Raw genomic sequence first — 21912 nt, 5'->3', positions numbered from 1 at the left:
CAACCAATGAAGCCTCATCGGTGGGGTATTGATTCTGCTAACAATACAAAGACCGGTGAGAGGCACCGCCTGTAAGAACTTACTTTTTTTGTGATTCATTAAATTCTTTGTGGTAAACTTTATTTTTAAATTGATATATTTAAATTCATAATACTAATTACATGTTTATATATAAGATTATAAAATTATATAAATTTTACTGGATAAATGAACAAAATAAATGACTAAAGAAAACATAGGTAGTGCTCCACGGTGAAACAAACAGAAGCTCTTCATCTTGGCGGGAAGCGATTATAGTTTCGGTGGTTGTAATAGCTACAGTCTGCCAGCAGGTAGCGTGTCACTACCGTTTCTTTAATAAGTAACTGTATATTGTTCATCCTCATTTTATAGTAATTAAACATTCATCCCGAAAGGTATAGATGAATATTAAAAATTCTAATTCGCATATCTCTACAAAGAATGAAACTTATTTTAAGCTATAAGTTGTTTACAGGAGATAGTTTTCTTACTGGATGTACCTGTATACATTGAACGTAATGGACACTAGAGTGTCCTGAGGCTTTATTTAACAATAAGTATGGATTATCGCTCCATATTTATTGGAGTTAATGTAATGTTTTACGGATAAGTGAATTAGTTTTGTCAATAAATAGAATACTTCGATTTCTAAATTTATATTTTTCCTTTGTGGCTCATAACGTACTAGCATAATGAACATGAAGAATTAAAGTGTTGAACCCATAAACTATAGACCTATGAGTGCTACAATCATAACAATGAACAAATTTAGTCTTTATATTGTATTCATTATCTAAAGAGCTAACGATTGTTCATGCTCGTATTGTATCGATAGTACAATTCAACCACCGGCGTTATTTTCGATTTAAAATTTTAAGTTATTTTAACTATTAAATTCCATAACTGTCTGCATTACCTATTTGACGGTTTTCACGGCATATTTATTTTTACCTTTACACATAATCTTTCGGGTATTAGGAATTTTAAAAATATTTATCCAAAACTGTCTTATGACGTTATCAATATTCCTATCTTCGTGACATGTTTTGGACGAGCCTACTCAAAAAAGCTTATTTAGTTAATTTGTGTCAAGGAAGTGATTAATTAAAGTTTTAATCAATTAGTTTAGTTAGTTTTAATTCAACATAAAGAGTTCAGTCACTATGTCGGAGTTTAGCAATGATAATTCTGTCTTTCCTCTAGTCCACACCCATCCAAAAAATAACGACCTTCATGGAAGATTAAAAAAATTAAAACAGATCTTTTATTCAAAATTTTCGTTTTATCCTGATGTATATTTTAGAGTACCAGGAAGGGTAAATTTAATTGGAGAACATATAGATTATTGTGGTTATTCAGTTTGCCCTCTAGCCATTGATAAGGATATTTTATTAGCTGCTAAAGCTGTAGAAGCTGAACCCTTCTTGGAAATAACTAATCTTGATTCAAAGTATCCTGATTGCATTGTTCCTGATTCCAATTTTATGTATGTACAGCTAAGTATGTTTTTATATATTTGTTTTCTTGAAGTAGTTAACCTTGGTTATTAATAAAGGAGATGTTAGTCCTAATGAAGTATACCTTACCTAAATACATTGGAAGTTCTGCAGTGCGGATCTAATAAGTGGCATCTTAAGTACACCATACTAAGTTTCGTTATAATCACTACCCTGACCACAATCTTAACATATACTTATGTAGCTGTGGTCATAACATTTTCTTATTAGTTATGTAGTATGTACTCTTGTACATATCCTTATCATTCTAACTTTTTTGATCAATTTTTATTTTAGAATTGATCGTCAAAAGTATGGTTGGGGTGCTTATGTGCTGTGTGGTATTCGTGGTGCATTAGAAAAAATTGAAGGAAAGCCAATTTCACTAAGATTTGCTATTGCGGGCACAATATCCCCTGGCTCAGGATTATCTAGTTCTAGTGCAATCGTTAGCGCATCCCTACTTGCAACTACTTATTTAAATAAGGTATTCAACTAGTTTATATATCTATTAAATTAAAGATACTATTTATTTGAGTTTATAAATGCTTTATGGTAACTTGCACCTACAACGTTTTGTTGATATTATTCTTTAATTTTTTTTTTTTACTATAGCACTAAGTTGATCAAACTTTCAGTTAACTTTGCCCAAGACAGAACTGGCTACTATGAGTGCCATATGTGAGCAATATATTGGAACTGCTGGGGGTGGCATGGACCAGGCTATTGCTTTCTGTGCTACCGAAGGTAATATTTTGTACAGAACCTAGATTTACATTATTTAATAGCAAAATTTAATGTTCTTTTAAGTTAAAACTATTAAACTGAATATTTAAAATATATTTAATATTATTTGTTGGAAAAAATATTTAATATTATTTGTTCAATAATAAAGTTGGACTGCTAGGTTGTGCTAAACATATTGAATTTAATCCCTTAAGGACAACTGATGTATCTTTACCACGTGAAGCTGTTTTTGTAATAGCTAATAGCCTTGTTACAAAGAATAAGGCTGAATCAGATGACTTCAACACCAGAGTTGTTGAGACTCGCCTTGTTGCTCAGGTTTATTTACTTATAAAATTGTTTTTCCTCTTTTGCTAATGGACATTTGTAACTTTTTGTATAATTTTGTTGTCATAGGTTTTAGCTAACCAGCAACTGAGTAAAGCTAATATTGATGAAATGAGGATTGCAGATGTACAAGCTGAACTGGATGTTAGTTTGGAAAAAATGATTTCACTTGTTAAAGGCACATTCCATGAAGATCCTTATACAAAAGAGGAGGTACCTTTTTTGGTTAAGTATTATAGACATGATCCCATGTACATAGCCTTCAAATCTATTTGTGGCACAATTAAAGTTTACAAATAGTATAGGCGAAAATGGTAAATACGTTCAAAAAAGAAATGTCAATCTAAGATTTTTATTTTATCTAGTTTCTTTATATTTTAATGCCTTTATTGTTAATCTTATTTTTTCTCTGCCTACTTTACTTTTTTACCTAGCTGGTAAGGTGGTCTCCAATAAGCCTGATTTTACTATCTCACTTGAAATAGTTTGCAGTTAGGTTGGTCTGTGTCAGTTTTTCTCAAACTGGATGCTTTAAGTTTATGCCAGGGGTGTCGCAAATGAATCCCACTTTCTCAAAATATTACAAAAAAAAAAGAGAAGAATAATTAAAATGAAAATAGCTAATTTACAGTGATATTTAACCTTTTGAAGGATGATTGTATTTCAATTTATTTTAGTTTTAGGAAGGTTTTCATGAATTTATTTAGTCTAAGGGTGCTGCAAATGTTTTTTAGCCCAAGAAGGGTGTAACAACGGTAAAAGTTTGGAAACTGCTGGTCTGAACCATAAATGGATTAAGTTGTGTGGTGATATAATGTAGATATTAAGCAACAATCCCAGTTTCTAAAGGGGTTGTGTAGGATAACTTGAAAGGTCCTCTCTTTTTGGATTGAGAATTTCACACAGAGACATAGAAATAGCTGGTGTCAATTCAAAGGATGGGTCAGTAACAGTACAAGTAAAGAGTCAACTTTTGTGTAAAACAAGTGTTGCACCTAGTGGGACAATACCTTTTGACTCCCTCCTGTGAAAAGAAGTCACCATATATTTTTACTGAAGATTCAATAAGTTTTCCAGATAATTTAAGGTTTAGGAATCTTGACAACTTTTACAGATGGAAGAATAACCTGGGAGGATGACATTCAGAAATGGTGGCAACTCTAAAAAGAAGTACCCTGAGAAATATGTCCCTACTGCATATTCTTGCCTACACACAAAATGGGTCGTGTCAGACTAATGGGCTCCACAATTCCTCATAGGGCACAGGGGTTTCTGAGCCAAGCTTCATAGCCTTGGTCAGTATGTTGGTCCCACTTGCTATGTTCTGAAGACTGTTGAACAAGTTTTCTTGTCTTACCTTTTATTTGAGGAATTAAGGGTAAGGGCCTGTATGTTGAGAACTGTGGTAGTTAACATCCTCATTGAGGAGGACTAGTGGAAATGGTCAAAGAATTCATTTATGTGGGAAGACAGCATTGGGTCCACCCTGCTACAACCTTGAAGCCCAAAGTAGAAGAGGATCCCTATTATGAAGACTATCAGACAATGGAAGTCACCATGTACTGAGGCATTGGAGAATTGATATTAGAAGTAGATAATAAATTTTAGGATTAGTAATAGGTGGGCATTAGTAAGATGTCATAGCTGCTGAATCCTATATAGCTGAAATGCAAGGTAGTGATAGAAATAAATAAATAATATCATTAATGAATTCTGATTTCTGCATTTTCAAAGATAGTCATGGACCATAGATTAAAGAAAACAGTTGTTTGTTGTTTTGTTAAAATCAGCAATCAACCTCAGACATATTTTCATTTATTTTTTTTTTCACTAAATGAGTTGACCAGGTAATCTTTGTGAGAAAGGATAAGTGGTTCCAACAATTTCTAGAGGTTTAAAGAAATTGTTCATAGCTTTCAAATTGTGAAAATTAATTATGCATTTAATTACAGTTTTAATTTGAATTTCATTAATTCAATTGTGTTTGAATTTTTTATGACTAAATCATTCTTCCAGTGGACTATTCATTTATTTTGATATAATTATAATTTTTGTTTATTAATAGTTTTTTTTTTATTAAGTTAATATGTTTTAGTTATGCAGAGAATTAGCGATAACAGAGGATGAATTATTGAGTAAGATACTGACACCAGATACTAGACATCTCTCACACTTTCATTTATACCACCGTGGACTCCATGTTGTGGAAGAGGCTTTTCGTGTGCAGAAATGGTTGTCAGCTGACTCCATTCAAACTTTAGGTTGCCTAATGAATGAGTCTCATCAATCATTAAGGGACCTTTATGAAGCTAGTCATCCGTCTTTGGATAGGCTAATCAAGGACTGCCAGGAAGGAGGTGCCTTTGGAGCGAGGCTAACAGGTGCAGGCTGGGGAGGTTGTGTAGTAGCTATTACTACTGAAGACAATGTTGATAATTTTATGGAGTCTTTAGCAAAATCATACTATAAAGACTATGATGGTGATTTCAGCCAAGTTGTATTCGCTACTCAGCCTGGCACTGGAGCACAGATATTTACATCCATTTAAAAATTCGTAATCGAAGTTTCATATTTATCATTGATCTTATTTGTACATAAAGTTTATCACACGTTCTAAGTTTTAAAAGAAATGTTTTATCATTAAATAATAAAGTGTGTTCTAAAGAGTACAATTGGGTGTCATTGTTTTTTTTAAGAGATGTCAGAATATGATAGTCTCTTTTTTTCTCTTAATGTAATATTTATTTATTCTGTTACATTATTTATAGTTGCATAACCTGGTAATCAACAGTTTTTGTGAGTGCTCACTACCTTTTATATATTCAAAGGAAAATCATTGTTTCTTTTCCTTTGAATTTGATGCCTAGGCAATTTCATAGAAAGGGGTTGTTTTAAGTTTAATTTTCAGAAGTATAAAAGTACTCCTATCAAGCTGAAAAATTTAGAGACACTGAGCCGAAAATATTTATTATTTTATTAATTCTTCAATTTATCTTCAGTTGACCCCCATGCTCTCAATTTTAATGTTTGAAAAGATTATCATCTTACCACTATAATAATAGTGAACAAAATATGGGATTTTCTAAATATCCTGTCTTGTTGAAACATTTTTCTAAGAATTGTTATAGAAATAGAAACTGATTTCCTCAAGAAATGAGGAGAAAAAAATGGTCTCAATACTCACTTTAGCAACAGCTTAGTTAATTGTTTAGGCATTCCCCTCTCAGTGCTTGTCTGTTCACATTTACCGAACCTTCCAGGTTGACTAAAGTGAGAGGTTAGTTGGTATTTTGGAGAGTCGGGAATCTCATGAAAATAATAGCAAAGAAGAAGAACTGTTAAAATGTACAAAGAAAATAGACAGAACTATAATGGCAATGTTATGGACACATGCATTTTCATTTTGTTCTAATGGGTTATCATTATTGAAAATACCTAAGTAGTCTGGCTTTTACTAGAAAAATAGTTGTGTAATTTCTGAACTGGAAAGCACTTAAACATAAAAGTTTGAGTTGAGAAGGTGGTGCTTGGACAGAACAGAGCCATATATTATTGACAGACTTGATTGAAAATGATTTGTATAGCTTTTAATTGTTTACTTTTTTAAATATAATACTTTTGTATTTATTTTTCTATGAAAATTGTTTTTAATTACTTCAGTCTTTTAAAGGAATAAATTTTGTACTCTTTAAATTATAAATATAAACACATACATATGCACATATAAAATTTAATGTATAACATGTTTACATTGAATGTGTATAAATAAAGCTGGATGAATGATTGCAGCTTTTAAATTAAAAATGGTTCCCAGACAAGAAAATTTTTTATTGTTAAAGCATTATTTTAAAATAATTAATTAATATGAAAGTATCTTTGTTTAAACAAGTTATGCTGATAGAATTTCATTATTATAACTCTTCGAACAAATAAAATGTTGTAGTAGTAATAAGAACTTTTCTGTTAAAATTATATTTAATTACTTGATTTTTCTTATGTTATTCCTTTGAAACTATTTTTTTATTAATAGTAAAATACTGATCAAGCCATTATAAATTGTATAATCTTATATTTGGATTTATATTGTTTATGACTGTTCTTTGAAGTATCTAAAAAAATAAAGTCAGTTTAATGAAAAATTTTAATAAATTAAATTTTCTTACTCTGGCTGTGCCTATAATTGACAATGAAATTAATACATTAATAAAAAAGTTGTGTAATCTGTAAGTGGTTAATTTCTAATTTTAGTGCCTAATTTATTGAAAATAGATATATTTTAGATTAGGTTATATTCTCTTTAAAAAAAAAAATACTAAAATACACTCCAAAATCCGACATTTCCTGCTGTTGTATGTATTTTAAAGTTTTATCTATTTAATGAAATAAAACTGGACTGTATGTGTCTGTACAGCAACTTATTGTTCACTTTATCCCAAAAACAACGGTACCTATAAGGTTCAGAGATGTGCAATGAGACTGAGATTTGAAAAATTAATCTCCAAGTTGTTTAAAAAAAAGTATTTCTAATACCTAAACAAAAAAAATTGTTTTTCTAAAACTTGTCTTGGGTGATTATAGCTTCTCATTTCAAATGAATAGAATGGAATTCTCTTCAATACAGAGCTAAAATAATTAAAATTGGACCAGTTTTGACAAATGTCTGAAAATTTTTCCATGGAGATGCTTTATCTTCATCGCAACATATAAACAAAGATATTACTCACTTATTGATCACTGTATCTCAAACATGACAATGGCTATGAAGTTGCCACTTCCTGACTATTGATTTTGAGAAAAAAGTATTAATACTGTATTTCAAAAATGACAATGCCTAGGAAAATGAAATCATTAATGGTGGTTCTTCTTATGCTATATGTGCAGTTATGCTGAATTTCCAAAAACTTGGACCGTAAGTAGTTTTTTTAAAAAAAAGTTTTTAAAGTAAATCTTATAAAATTATGCTTCTACAACATTATTACTCCTCATTTACAAAAAAATGTATTTCTATAAAGAACTAAACAATTATTATCTAAAACAGACTTGTATTGGCAATGATAGAAACCCACTTTATCTTTATCCTAACATAGAACTGCTAATACTTATTTTTGAGTTTGATCATGAACAAATCATCACTCCAGAGAACCATTTTTTAAAAAACAGTACTTCTTTACAAAGTACTGAACCCCTTCATAGGGTACTAAGTACTTGACCCTTCATGGGTTATAGAGGCACAGATTTTAATTATTTTTACTACTTTCTATCAATTTTGAGATAAAGTGATTAATACTGTATTTAAAAACCAACAAATGCCTAGGAAACTGAAATTGTTGATAGAGGTTCTCCTTATGCTATAGACAAATGTTAGCAAAAAGTAATTAAAGTTTCAATTATAATTACTGTAATTTGAAACTAGGAAATGAAATTACAATTACTGGTTGTACTAATGTAATCACAATTAAATTTTACTCTAATTAATAATTGCAATTACTTTTTGCCCAACACTGCTGGCTGTAGATGTGCCTGGAAGCCTGGGTTTCAAAAAGTTCGGAATTTAAACTGTTTAGAAAATTATTTCTAAAGTGAAGAGGAAGTAGTTGATTAATTGTCCAATCCTTAGGATGGGACTCACCACTGGTCATTAAATAAGAAACAGCTATATCTGTGGTATGTCAAATCATTGAAGAGGTACCAATATGAATGACTATATGTAGGTATTTTGAAATATCAATTACAGACGACATACAAAGTAAACGAACTTATTATAATTTTTTTTTGTTAAATATAAAATATAATAAAAATTATATATGCTCCATTAAAATCCATGAAGGGTTATGGGTGCAATACATTGTAAGGGCTGAAGTAGTTGACTATAGCTACAGTGAAACAGAAAATAATTATCTGCCAAAGCCGGAATCGATTCTTGGTCCATGGAGTTAGTGGCAAAGTGCCTTACTAATGAGCTACCCACACCCATAAAATATAGTAATGAATTATAAATTTAATGATAAGATTTACATTTTAATCTTCAAAATATTAAGAATACTTCTATTAGCCTCTAATATTACTTTTTATGTTGATACAGTTGGTTTAATAAATTATTGTCAGAAATCAACATAATTCATTGTTGAATTAAAAATAATTTTACAGTGGACCCTGTTTAATGCAGCTTGCTTCACATATTCAGATAAACGTGGGTGTAGCACTGGTTTTAATCATTGATTAGTCTTGTCTTAAGAATCAATTGATGTTATTTTAAGTTTTTTCCCCAAACTTTAAAATATAAAATTATTTTAGGAATTCAGATCATTGACTACTTGTACACTTCTTTTGCCACATCTTTGGTGGATAAGCCCAAAATATGTATTAAACCTATAATATTACTTCAACTTGTTTCCACTAAACCAAGAATTAGAAAGGTGAATCAAAATGGCTTAAAATAACTGATACTTTAGAGAAAAAAAATCGAAGTAATGAAGTATAGTACATTAATTACAGTAGCAAAATATATTTATATATATTCCTGAACAAAATTTTGTATACCTATATTAATATTAATACTTGTATTGTATATATAATATTTGTTTGTATGGAAATAAATTGAATTTTTAATTATATAAACGGATTTAATAAGTTTTTTGATGTTATTATCTCTTGCCTTATCTAAATTGTTTTCCATATTGCAATTTAAATTATGATGGTAAATGCCATATCTCGTTGACGGTGTTGCATTAACATTTTTAGGGTTATTAATGTTAATCTTATGCTATAACTCCCAGGTTACTTCTTATTGTAATAGTCCTGACTTTAGCCCTTTGTACTGTCCCCCTCTATCCTCCTCTGATACCTCATTTCCATTGCTTTGATTTGGCTTCTACATCTTGAGGAGATAGTCCTCATTACTTTAGTTTTACTTGTGTTAATTTCCACGTTTAACAACTGCAATTCTTCTTGTAGGATTCTGAGACTAAATTGGAGATTTCTTCTGTTGTTTCTGAATACAACTATGTCATAAACATAAGTTAGGAGTGTGAGATAAAAACTTTTAAACTTAATCTAACCTGTTTTCTGTAATTTGAAAACCCATAAATTTGTTATTTTATTTTATTTTATAAACTTACAAACACTTTTATCTTAGAGCCAACTCTTTGATTTCAAATAAGAATGTTTTAGTCAGTTAATGTAGTTGAAAGATAAAATTGAAACTTTTAAAAAAAAAATTCACTATTAGATCTAAATTAATTTCCTGTATAAATTTGAGAAATTTATATTTTTTAAAACTATTTTCCAAATTAAGAACATTTATTTATTGCAATATTATGTTAAATATTTGATCTACACCTGCTTATGCACTATATTTGGGTTACTGTAACAGAAAAATTTGTAAAATTATATTTTAATAGTTTCATTTATTTTATTGTTGGATTGGAAATAAAGGAAAAAACATTTGAATTAAAAACAATATTTTTTGATGAATTTATTGAAATATATCATAAATTTATAATATGATATTTTATGTATAATAATTGAACCCCTTCATTTGCAATCAAGAACCAACCAACAATTTTGTAAAATTGAGTTCCATCAGGAGTATTGATACTTCTCATTTCACAACATAGACCCAAGGTACAGTGTTCTTCTGTATTATCCTTAGATACAGACAGAACCTCATGTTTTGGGCATCAAATGGAAATATTATCTGTATAACTTATAAGAGACAAAAAAATGTTGGCTAATTCCTCATTACCTTTATGGGTTAGATAATACATGTATATATACATTGTTTGTCAGAGTTGTTTTGTATTCTTCTTTCTCACATTTTTACTGTCTTATTTAAACCTAATCTCTGTTGTGCCATATTTATGCTCAATAATATTTATCCAAGGTTGTCAATCTTTGGCTCCAAGTTGAGAACCTACACTGTAACTCAACATCCATTGGGAAGTAGGTAGACAGACAGATATTTATGTGTCAGTATTTTTTAAAAATAATTATTTTTTTTTTTATTAATAGTTTTTGATTTTTATTCAGTTAATATGTTTTAGTTATGCAGAGAATTAGCAATAACAAAGAATGAATTATTGAGTAAGATACTGACTCCGAATACAAGACATCCCACACAATTCCATTTATACCAACGTGGACTCCATATTGTGGAAGATGCTTTTTGTGTGCAGAAGTGGTTGTCAGCTGACTCCATTCAAACTGTAGGTTGCCTAATGGATGAATCTCATCAATCATTAAGGGACCTTTATGAGGCTAGTCGTCCGTCTTTGGATAGGCTAATCAATGACTGCCAGGAAGAAGGTGCCTTAGGAGCCAGGCTAACAGGTGCAGGCTGGGGAGGTTGTGTAGTAGCTATTGCTACTCAGGACAATGTTGATAATTTTATGAAGTCTTTAGCAAAGTCATACTATAAAGACTATGATGGTGGTTTCAACCAAGTTTTATTCACTATTCAGCCTGGCACTGGAGCACAGATATTTACATCCATTTAGAATTAAGCTTAACCAGTTTTTGGTTACAAAAAGTACATAATATATAATGTATAATTCTATTTTATTAATATTTATGGTGTATGTGTGAGTTTGTAATGACTTCAATCTTTCGGACAGTGTATTTTGTCCATTAATCAACAAATATCTTCTTTTCTTCTAAATGTTTTTATTTCATTTTTAATGGTTTAATATTTCTACATCAAATATGCAATTACACAATTATTATTATCAAATACAATGTATCAGTAACTTTAGTTTATCTTTGATAATTTCAAGGCACATTGTATTTATTTATGAGTAATTTTTTTCAATGATATATTTTTATTTTATAATATTAATTATAATTATGGTAAGTGAAATTTTTTGGCAGATAAGTCGTTCCCAGTTGAGGACCTCACACAAATCACATTCAATTAACTTTTCCTCCTCAAAATTATCATTTATGTAAAATTAATATAAACATAATGAAAAAGTATGCACTGGGAAAAGAGGCATTTCCACAAAATCAAGCCTACATTTAGAGTGTTAAGAAATCTGTATAATACTGGATAACACCCCAAGTTATATTTTTGATTTGTATTATTAAATAATAAAAAGCTATATAAAGTTAAGCCATTGAAAAGGTACCAATATGCATAATATTTGAAAAGTTTTATATTTAATTATAGTAAACTATTTTTGTTTTCTTGTGACTGCATCCCTGACCATCTCCTTAACAGTTTGAATTAACAGGCAAATAAATAGTTGTCAACTATTTTTTTTTCCTTTTGACTGCTCCCCTGACCATTTTATTGTTAATTTAAACACAAATATAGTTTCTGACTAGAGTGATTGATTTTGACTTCACCGATAGAGAGCTGGCAAAACAAAATCTTTAGATTGAATGATCATTCCATTTTCTCGACTTCATTATCATTTATTTAGCCCAACTATATATTTATACAATTTTCTGACCTTTAACTCTCATAGTTTTTTAATTCACACTTTTTATGTATTTTACTCTATAAACTTTAATTTAATTTAATTTCTTCTCCCTTATTTATCTTAACGGTCTTTCATGGTTAGTCTTTCTTAGCCGTTAACATTTCCGTTCGATTTAACAAATTTTTTTTTTGCCACTCTATTGGTGAAGTTAAAATTCAATCACTCTAGTCAGAAACTCTGCTCAGAATGTAAGTCTTCCTTTTATTTCTAATATTTGTTTATTTCTTCTTTTTCTTTTTTTTTTTCAGAAATTTATATTTATTTTAACTCATTTTTTTCAATCACTTATATAACTTTACATTTTTTATCCATTGTAACGTATGTGTTTTTCTTTTTTGCCCATTGCATCATATACATAATTTTCTTTCATACATTTCATTATGTTGATTTAACTTGCTTTTCATTATTTTAGATACTACTTACATATCTTATTATGTTAAGTCCATTACTCATCATTTATATTTTCTTTTTGCACCTTCATTATGTTTATTTCTTCAACACTTTCTGTTTTTTTTTATGTTTCTTTGAGTGATGGTTGTTGTCTCTTTTCCCTTTTTAACCTTGATGAAGGCCTGAAATTCAAGTCAAAACATCGGCACAAATAAATAAGTTTTTATTTATTAGCTGACCGCACCCCCCTCCCCCCTCCTAACCATTTTCTCCTCATCTAAACGATTTTACTAATGAAAGGACTTTTTGGAGGCTACTCGTTCATGATAATCATGTTGTTATAGAACTCGAAAAAAATTTCAAACACTTGTAGGCCCAGAATTTCTTAAAAATTGCTTGCAATATAAGATTATGTTGAGGAAAAATGGGAATGTAAACATTTGATACAAGTAAACAAGAAGAAATTTTGTTACTCCTAGAAAAATAGATTAATAATTAGTAAAAAAAATCTAAGTAAATTGTGAACACTTTTGACACCCAGCAAACCTATGGACATGAACTCCAAATATTAGTTATGATGTTGGTCACCTGTTGTATTTCATCCCAGAGGAGATGAACAAATGATATCTCCTCCTAAATAACCACTGACAAAAAAAAAAAAAAAAAAAGCTGTTTAAAATGTACCAATAGCCATAAGTAATGGTTTTATTTTTTATACATTTTTAATTTAAATTAAGTAATAAATTGCCAATTAAATAATGCAGTTGTCAATCATAATTAAATTTCTAATTCTTGAAGAAGTTTGTGGGGGGGGGGGGTGCGGTCAGCAAAGAACAACTGAAATAAACAAAACCATATTTATTTATTTTATGCCGACGTTTCGACCTGAGTTTCAGGTCTTCATCAGGGGTTGTGGCTAAAGTGGTTAAAGGGGAAGGGAAGATGCTAACTGACTCAATTAAATGCTAACTGGCTAAATTTCTAATTAATTTAAACAAGATAAGTGGATTAAACTTATTCTTATAAACTTCTTATCGTTGGGGTAATATAAAATGCATGAGGAATTTAAGATTTAAACAATGAAAGTATCTCATTAAATTTTTAAATGGCTACCTGGATGCGTTAGGCTTGCAATTTTTATTGCCCAATTATATTAATGTAGTTCAGAAAAATATTTGTATATATTAGAATATATTAAGAGTCAATTAGAATTTATTAATTTTAATTTGATTATAACGTAAAACCAATGCCAATATGTCAATAGCTATTGAAGAGATTATACTATTTTCAACACCTTGTTAGGTTATTTAATTTACTCAATCCACTCTAATACACAATACAAATATTTGATACTCTGTTGTTTTGATAAGTTATGTTATGCGATAAAACTAAAGAAATAATCATTAAGGTTATTTTCTGAGGGACAATAAGATTACACTAAAGATTATCCCTCTTCATACCATGAAGAGGTGGCGGCAAACGCCACTATCAAGGTAAAGCAGCGATATAAACATAAAACATTTATGGCATAAACCTGCCCTGCCCTATTAGTATGCCTCATTATGTAGTAACTCCGATAGTTCTCTCCCTCCCTTACAAAAAAATCTCCTGATCCGTCCCTAGATTCACATTGTTTAATAACTAATAATTTTTATTAGAAATTGATGTTAATCTTCGTGGAGTTAAAAACAATGTTATTTAATAACTGCTGTCGCTTTTAATTCCCACGTTATTTTTTCGTGAAACGACCTCCCCCCCTTTCATCTGTTATTAACAACGATGCATATTTAATATTAAACACTTTAGCATTGCTAATTTAATAAAGTGTTCAACAAAAGTTTCTTTCCCTTTTGAATATTTTTCTCAAAGGATGTTGCTCTTTTTAAAAATGTTTTCCTGAAACTTCTTTTTAAAACTTATATTAAGATTAAGTTTAAACTTAATTTTTATAACATATTAGTAATAATCAAAATAATTAGAAGGCAACTGAAAAAAATCTGAAAACTAATTTCTCTGAGCTTTTCTAAATTGTTTTAGCTTAAAGATTATCATTAAGGTAACTTTATAGCTTGATCGATGCCAGAGGTTGTAGCATAGGCAGTTGATGAGTTAAACGGTGTTTTGGAAACAAAATTGGTTCAACGACCCCTGCGCTGGGCAGTGGAAAGTGAGGCCTTTTAACCTTTGGGTGGGGGGAGCGTGAAAAGAGTAAAGGTTATCACATAAGTTGTGGCGAACGCCGTTCTCTGCCGATGTTGGGTAGGTTTTTATGTTTAGTCAATAATGTGGGGAACTGGGCTGACGTCATCTCTAATATAAGTCTTGTAAGGGCTGCAATTGTCCCATCTAGAGGAACCCGCTAGTAATGGCACCGCTCCGCTATTCTCATGCTCTCGTTTGCCGTGTTTCTTCTTGCTTTGCTGAGGAGGGCTCATCAGAAGAGGCAAAACTCCAGCACGAAACCTATGTCAGGACCCTCCGTGACTTGGGCTTGGATGTGATAGAAATGCCACCTGATGAGACTCTCCCCAACTGTGTTTACATAGAAGATACAGCTATCATTTGTAATGGAATCGCCCTTATAGCCAAACCTAAGGATGAGAAACGCCTCAAAGAGGTAATATCTAACACCATCAATTCATTCCCTAATATAAATAGAAGTTCATTTGATGCAAGAAGGTTTTATTCCCTAAATGTACAGAATGAACATTTCTCACATTTATTTTGACATATTTAAGAAAGGATAATATGCATATAATGTAAGATATTAATTTTTAATGCAATGATTAAATACTCTTCACCCTAGAGATATCAATTTTTAATAGAATGATTAAATCCTCTTTACCCTTTAATTTCTGACAGTTGCATTTTCATTTGAGGGGTATGCTGTCATAAGTCAGGATATCCTGTTTTGGAAAATTATTATTTGAAAAATATGGGGAAGTTCATGTTGATCTGTAACATCTATTTGACACTGGAAAATTCAAGTTATGTAAACTTGATTATGTTTAGATTTAGAAATTTGATTTGTCCAAAAAATCCTTTTTTATGTGATGTTTTGATTCAATACTTTTTTATTTATTCATCACAAAAATTATGGATCTGCAATCAGTGCAACTGGATTGTTGAAGTTTTAATTGTAAAACATGTTTTGTTTTTTTAAGCGAATGACAGTTTACATGCTATAAAATATTAATTTATCATCATGGGAATTTTTTTGTCTTGTTGAAGATTGCTGATTGACCATGTTTATTATTAGTAATGGAATATCGTCCTGGTGCGGTCAAAAATTTAATAAAATAGTTGAATTGAATTAAATCCACAAACAATCTTAACAAATGATTTATTTCATATTAAGGAGTTTGATTAATTTTTAAATTATAATTTTTCAAAAATGGGTGTCCTGACATGAGCATACCCCTCATTTATTTAATTGGAAATGATTCAAATTTATTTAATCTTAATTTGTTTATAAGAAGTAAAGGTTGGTTAAACAATCGAGTTGTACTGATTGCAGATCCATAATTTTTGGGATGAATAAATAAATGAGTATTGAATCAAAACTTCACATAAATATGATTTTTTGGACAAATCTAAACATAATCAAGTTTATTACATTACTTGAATTTTCCTGTGTCAAATAGTTGTTACAGATTAACATGAAGTTCCCCATATTTTTTAAATAATAATTTTCAAAAAATAGATGTCCTGACTTATGACAGCATACCCCTCAATTATTTATTTGAAATAATTTCAATCAAATTGATTTCATTCAATGGAATAATAAATTTAATTAAAAATTAAATCTATTTAATCTTAATTTGTTTTTAAGAAGTAAAGGTTGGTTAACTCAAGAACTTATTAAGTTTTCAATTTAATCATATTTTATTTTTTATGAAATGCATTATTTTATGTTCTCATTTTAAATAGATCATATTTTGATAGTAATACTGTTATATGTGTAATTTTTAAAAATAGTTCATGTATGAATTTGAGCTTTTTGTAGTATTATTCAATTTTTTGAAATACTAATTTGAGTTGGTTCGACAATTAGTAACATATTTAAGCAACTATTTCCCTATCTATCCCCACACCAACTTGAGTCATTCTGTTATTTATGTGGTTAATTTTAAGTATGAAGTCAGATAGCAATTATTTATTTTATATTAAAAACAAACATATATTAAATTATTCTGATATTTCTTTTAAAAAATCCAATATATTTTAATTTTAAGCCATAGCATAAATTTTAGAAAATTAATTGAACTGTAAAATCAATTTGTAAGGATATTTTACATTCCAATTGTGGATTCGGAATTTTCTGAAAAATTAACAATATATTTCATTGTTAAACCATTTTCAATTTTTTAAATTTTATTTACTTATTTATGAAAAGCTTATTGGGTGATTAAAATGGAATAAGGTATAATAAAAAATAATCTAAATTGTGTAAACAGAAAACAAAATGAACTTGCAAGTCATCAACATTGAATGAAAGAATCACCTATGTATTTAATACCATAAAATTGGTTGTTTGAAAAATATTATTTTTGAGATAACCTAAAACTCATGCTCTGTAACTGGAAATTTTAAGTACTATGCAAATTCATTCTCTAATCTCTTAAGGCTCATCATCAGTGGTTTTTAAAAGCGCTTTTATGAACTTTTGAACAATATCAAATTTTTGTGAATGGTCTAAATTCTTTTTAATAAATGATGTTGAAGCAGGTTTCACCAGATAAATTTCAAATTTTAAATTTTATACTAAATGTAGGTACATGTATTATAGTTTGAACACACAAACATAAACTATTTAATTCTTGTATTGTTGAATGTTTTGTGAATAATCTTTTTTATAATTCTCATCAATAGTTATTAATTCATATATTTATGATTTATAAATGTTTCTAGGTTGATATCGTGCGAGCAGTATTGAAAAAAGAATTAGAACTTCCTGTTGTTGAAGTTCTTGATGATAAAGCTTTCTTGGAAGGAGGAGATGTCTTGTTTACTGGTAGGTATTTTAAATTTACTAAGCATTATTTCTAATTCCATGATTATTTTTGTAATAAAAAATTACAAATCCCTTGTAATAATTGAGCAATTTTCTTGAAGAGTTCTTCGTATTGTGTATCAATTTTAAAGTTTTTTTTTCTCCTTTGGTCTAACTCTCGGAAATGGTTTGATTTAAGAGATTAAAGAAAAAATTGTTTCATAAGGAAAAATAAAGGAATGAAAATTGGTGTTTTTGTAGAATCAACCATACAACCTAATGGTTTACCAAAAATGCAATTAAGATTGCTCTTGATGTAGTTTAGTCATCGGACAAAAGGATGTAATTTGACTTTCTATCTCTTCTTCCCTTAAAAAGTTTTTAGTAAAACATGTCATTTACAGCTGTAAATTAACATGTAAACTATGGTGATCTCTTTTGATTGATAATGTTTGTTATTTTTTTAAAAGTTATTTTATACTAAGAATGCTTATACAAATATCTCTCTCATTTTGTATGTCGAGCTCACCTTTCAATAAAGTATTTTCCTTCAACTGACAAACAAAAAGAAATGAAAGTTCAAATAAACAAATTGTATTTATTAAAACAAAAATCAAATAAAAATATTTATATAAATGAAATTAACTTATATGAAACAAGGCCGGAATATTAATATTTTAAAAATTAAATGTTCAAAAAAATACTTGCAAAATTAAAAAATTATCATTTATATTTAATATAGTTTTGTTTGATACTTAACTATGGGTGTATCACTTATCTTCTTTCTTGATTTTAGATTGATTAAATTGTTCTTCCTAACATGATATTTTACTGCTAGGAAATTTATCACTTCCAACTTGCATTAATTCGACATCTTAGACCACATCACAACTAATTGTGCTTAACAATGAACTAAGCATATTCATTAATCGAAATACTGGACTTAAACTTAATGATCCTCACAGGTCTATAACTCAAGAAATCTTGATCTAAACAATTTACCCATTGCTGGCTTCTACTCATCAACTCGGGTTGTTTCTTTAATTTCTAAGGGTTTTATTTTCTTTGGGGGAGGAAGCGAATGTCTCTTGTTTTTTTTTCTTTTCATTCAGTCTATATTGAAATTATAAAAACAAATATTTTTTACTAATTTCTCATTATTTTGGAATATTTCTATTTATAGAAATGTACTGCAGGAATAATAACTGATAAAATAATAAAACTAATAATTAAAAATATAAACAAATGTGGTAATAAAATTAAAAGAAGGAAAGAAGTAATGAGAAAGGAAGTATAGTATAAGTATGGCAGGATGACAAATGAATCATTGCGATAAGGGTAGGAAAACCATTTGTCATCCCTCCATGCTTATATCATATTTCCTTCCACATTACTTCTTTCAATTTTACCATATTAGTTAATGTTCTTATCTTATTTTTTATTACTCCAGCTGTACATTTTTCTTTTCCTTTCTCAGTTTCTCATTTATTAGTAATATTTTAGTATATTTATTTTAATTTATCCTGTTCATATCATCTCACAGTACTTCCATAGTTATAATATTTTGTATCTTATTTATTCAGTACTGATAAAGAACTGCGATGTGGTTAAAATGTTGTTTATTAATAAATATTTGTTTACTGTGTTGAGTACCATTGTGTCATCAGAACCATCTTATCCTTCAATCCCGTATGGCCAACATTCGATAATAAACTTCCTAAAGAAGATAATAGTTTCAAAAAAAAAAAATTCTCTCATGCACTCCGCTTTTAATTATAATAGATAATAAACTTAAATATTCATTGTATGTTCAATAATTATAATTTATGATTATGTGGATATTGTATTGTTGAATATGGATTAAATCTATAAGATGATCATTATTTTGGCATTTGTATTAGTAATAATTTAAATTTATTTTCTGGACAGCTCTTACATTCTGTTGTTATATGAGTATCATGGTACCATTATTGCCCTTATTTGCTTCCTTTCAATCTATGCTATTTCATGCCTGTACACAGCACTTCTCCCCTTTCTGTCGTGTCATACAATTTTTATTTTTTTGTTATTTAAAGTTTAAAGAAGACTAATGAAATAGAAAAAACATAAAAAATCATTTCATCAATTTCACGCTTCATTTGGATTTCAGTGTTTCCTTTTATTATTGTTGGTGATAATGGAATTAAATCTTTGGTTGCCTACATGTCACTTTCAAACTAAATAAAGAAATAAATAAATAAATAGAATGATCGATATTTAATTTGATTGTATTAAATATCTCTCAGTTATCATCTATAGTACATCTTAAATCAATTAATTATTTGCTCTCGACATGATCTTTTGATTGTTCTTTTCAGTAATAGTCAATAGAGGAAAGGCCTAGAATCTGTTACTGTCTCTATCCTTTGAAATGTGATAAACTGTGTAAATGTTCTGTTATTTGATTATTTATTCAAGAAATTTTTAAAATAGTTTTTTATTATTTTCACTTACTATATGGAATATATAGTTAGAGAAAGTATGACATTCATGAAAAATTTCGAACTCGAGATTTCAACGGAAATACATGTTTTTAGGTCCATTGAGTCCAAAAAACATAGTCTCACAAAATGGTATGTGTATTTGTTTGTGAACAGCCTAGCTCAAAAATGAAAAGTCGTAAGGAACTGAAATTACATTAAATTACTGGCGGGTAATTCTCTGGGATGTGGCAGCAACTTTTTTGATAAAATTTACTGACCAGAAGTGGCACTTTATATAATCGATTTTTACGTTTTTTCATTTTCTCAAAAATATCTAATGATTTTCATTAAACTTGCCATGTCAATGCAGAATTAAATGTTCTTTAATTTCAGCTAGGTCTTATTCTCATTGAAATAGTCTGGCATTAAATGTTCATCTAAAGTACCTTTAATTTTGTTTATTTTAAAAAATAAATAGTTTTCATTGTTAGCAATAATAAAAAATGAATAAATACAAAATTTTAAAGAATTTTATGAATAGCTAAAGCAGAAAAAAATAGAATGGACAGACTGAGATCACCCAAACATTCCCGATTGCATTATAACTTTGTTTCTTCATTAATATCATATTCTTTTCAGTTACAAAATTTATTTTGGTTATTCCCACCTCAACAAACTCTACAATAGGAATCTTAATTAATAAAAATTATTTATTCATATTTTTCACCTTTTCTGCCCTTTAGATGTATTTATATTTTTCAAAATCACAAAAATAGATGGAGCCTACCAATCTAGATTACTTTAAGTTGTGTTTTATATAGGTTAGTAAGTGAAAGTTGTGTGATGCGTACACCGCACCAGATTGTTATTCAATAGAACATCGACCAATGATCCATTTTGATAAATTATCTTTTACACAAAGTCCACATTTAATAAATATTAAAGCCTTGTTAGTAGATAGCGATTCAGTATAAAATTTTTTTTAAAAAACACCATACCTATTATTCTTGATAAATTTTTACCCTTTTATTTATTTTTCCTTTGAAATGGTCATCTTTTTTTCTTGTTTTTTAGGGCAAGAATTCTTTGTTGGAATATCTGACTTCACAAACGAGGCTGGGGCAAGAGCATTAGCTAGAACATTTCCAGAATTTCCCTGTGCTCCTATTAAGGTTTGTAATGCCATATATTAATGAAATTATTTCTAAAATTATTATATGATGATTAGAATTGTTTGTTGGATTTAGTTTATGGTTCATTTTTGTTTCTTTTTTATGCTAGTGAAAAAGAAAAAGAGATTCAGGATTGGTGTCGCGAATGTTTTATTACTTTCTAATCCCTAGAACTGGGTTCGCCAATGTTGTTACTACTTCACCTAAGGCATGTTCAAGACTCATACTGTGCATAGTGTGTATTTTTCAATAAATTATATTAGATATATATTTGTGAGACCATTCTATCTGAGTTTTTTAAGGCGTTACCTCAGCAACATCAATTCTACAGTGGTGCTGGTTAGAATCTGGCCTAGGCGAGTTTACATTTATTTTGTGAAATCCCCATGGAATGAAATCAACCTGTATGCTAAAAATAGTAAGGTAAGTAGGAGTAGACTATAAAAATAAAAAATAAATTTAACACATTGTTATCCATGTCTTAAACAATGTTTTAAAATATTTTTCTTCTTTTTATAGTCTACTTACTCCTACCTTACTATTTTTAGCAAAAAAAAAAAAATTTACCTACAGTAATTATCTAAATACCTAATTTTTTTAATTGAAACTTTAATTAAATAATCACCTTTAAATGTATTTATTTTTAATAATAGGTTAATTAATTCAAGCAGTGATAAAATATCAATTATTTAATTGTTTACACATTTTTTTTTTTTTTTCGCCTGTTTAAAAATTTTTGTATTTTTTAATAGTACAGGAATTAAAAAAAAAAAAATAGATTTATTTATTTATTAGGTTAAATTTATTGCATAGTGTAACTCACAA

The 21912-nt window shown here is 28.9% G+C and overlaps 2 protein-coding genes across 3 annotated transcripts in view; both read left to right on the top strand.

The window, feature by feature from the left end:
* Positions 1-845: 845 nt before the first annotated feature.
* On the top strand, positions 846-5263 carry Galk (N-acetylgalactosamine kinase). 2 transcript variants are annotated; one of them, XM_014429371.3, is made up of 6 exons: positions 846-1507; positions 1815-2004; positions 2156-2264; positions 2413-2582; positions 2661-2804; positions 4687-5263. In XM_014429371.3, exons 1-6 carry the CDS (start codon positions 1185-1187, stop codon positions 5137-5139), a joined length of 1389 nt encoding a protein of 462 aa, XP_014284857.1. In that variant the 5' UTR covers positions 846-1184; the 3' UTR covers positions 5140-5263. The 2 variants fall into 2 exon arrangements, with proteins under 2 accessions (XP_014284857.1, XP_014284863.1); XM_014429377.3 differs by having other exon boundaries at positions 852-1507; positions 2425-2582.
* Positions 5264-14564: 9301 nt separating this feature from the next.
* The window catches only part of LOC106686114 (N(G),N(G)-dimethylarginine dimethylaminohydrolase 1), a 22320-nt gene continuing 14972 nt past the window's right edge, over positions 14565-21912 (top strand). Inside the window, exons 1-3 of the mRNA XM_067047921.1 lie at positions 14565-15077; positions 17372-17474; positions 20990-21087. Coding sequence (XP_066904022.1) covers positions 14826-15077; positions 17372-17474; positions 20990-21087 — 453 coding nt within the window. The 5' untranslated portion in view covers positions 14565-14825. The remainder of the gene's footprint in view (positions 15078-17371; positions 17475-20989; positions 21088-21912) is intronic.

The sequence above is a fragment of the Halyomorpha halys genome, unplaced genomic scaffold (assembly GCF_000696795.3).
Source record: "Halyomorpha halys isolate HHAL.00 unplaced genomic scaffold, Hhal_1.1 Scaffold34.1, whole genome shotgun sequence".
NCBI classification, from domain to species: Eukaryota; Metazoa; Arthropoda; class Insecta; order Hemiptera; family Pentatomidae; genus Halyomorpha; species Halyomorpha halys.
The sequence above is the reverse complement of the archived record's forward strand: the minus strand, read 5'-3'. Positions and strand labels throughout refer to the sequence as shown.

Excerpts from the sequence above, each read along its gene's own strand:
- Galk (XM_014429371.3), top strand. The coding sequence starts at position 1,185 with ATGTCGGAGTTTAGCAATGATAATTCTGTCTTTCCTCTAGTCCACACC. Across the intron at positions 2,265-2,412 it reads TGCTTTCTGTGCTACCGAAG|TTGGACTGCTAGGTTGTGCT; the intron begins GTAATATTTTGT and ends TCAATAATAAAG. Across the intron at positions 2,583-2,660 it reads AGACTCGCCTTGTTGCTCAG|GTTTTAGCTAACCAGCAACT; the intron begins GTTTATTTACTT and ends TTGTTGTCATAG.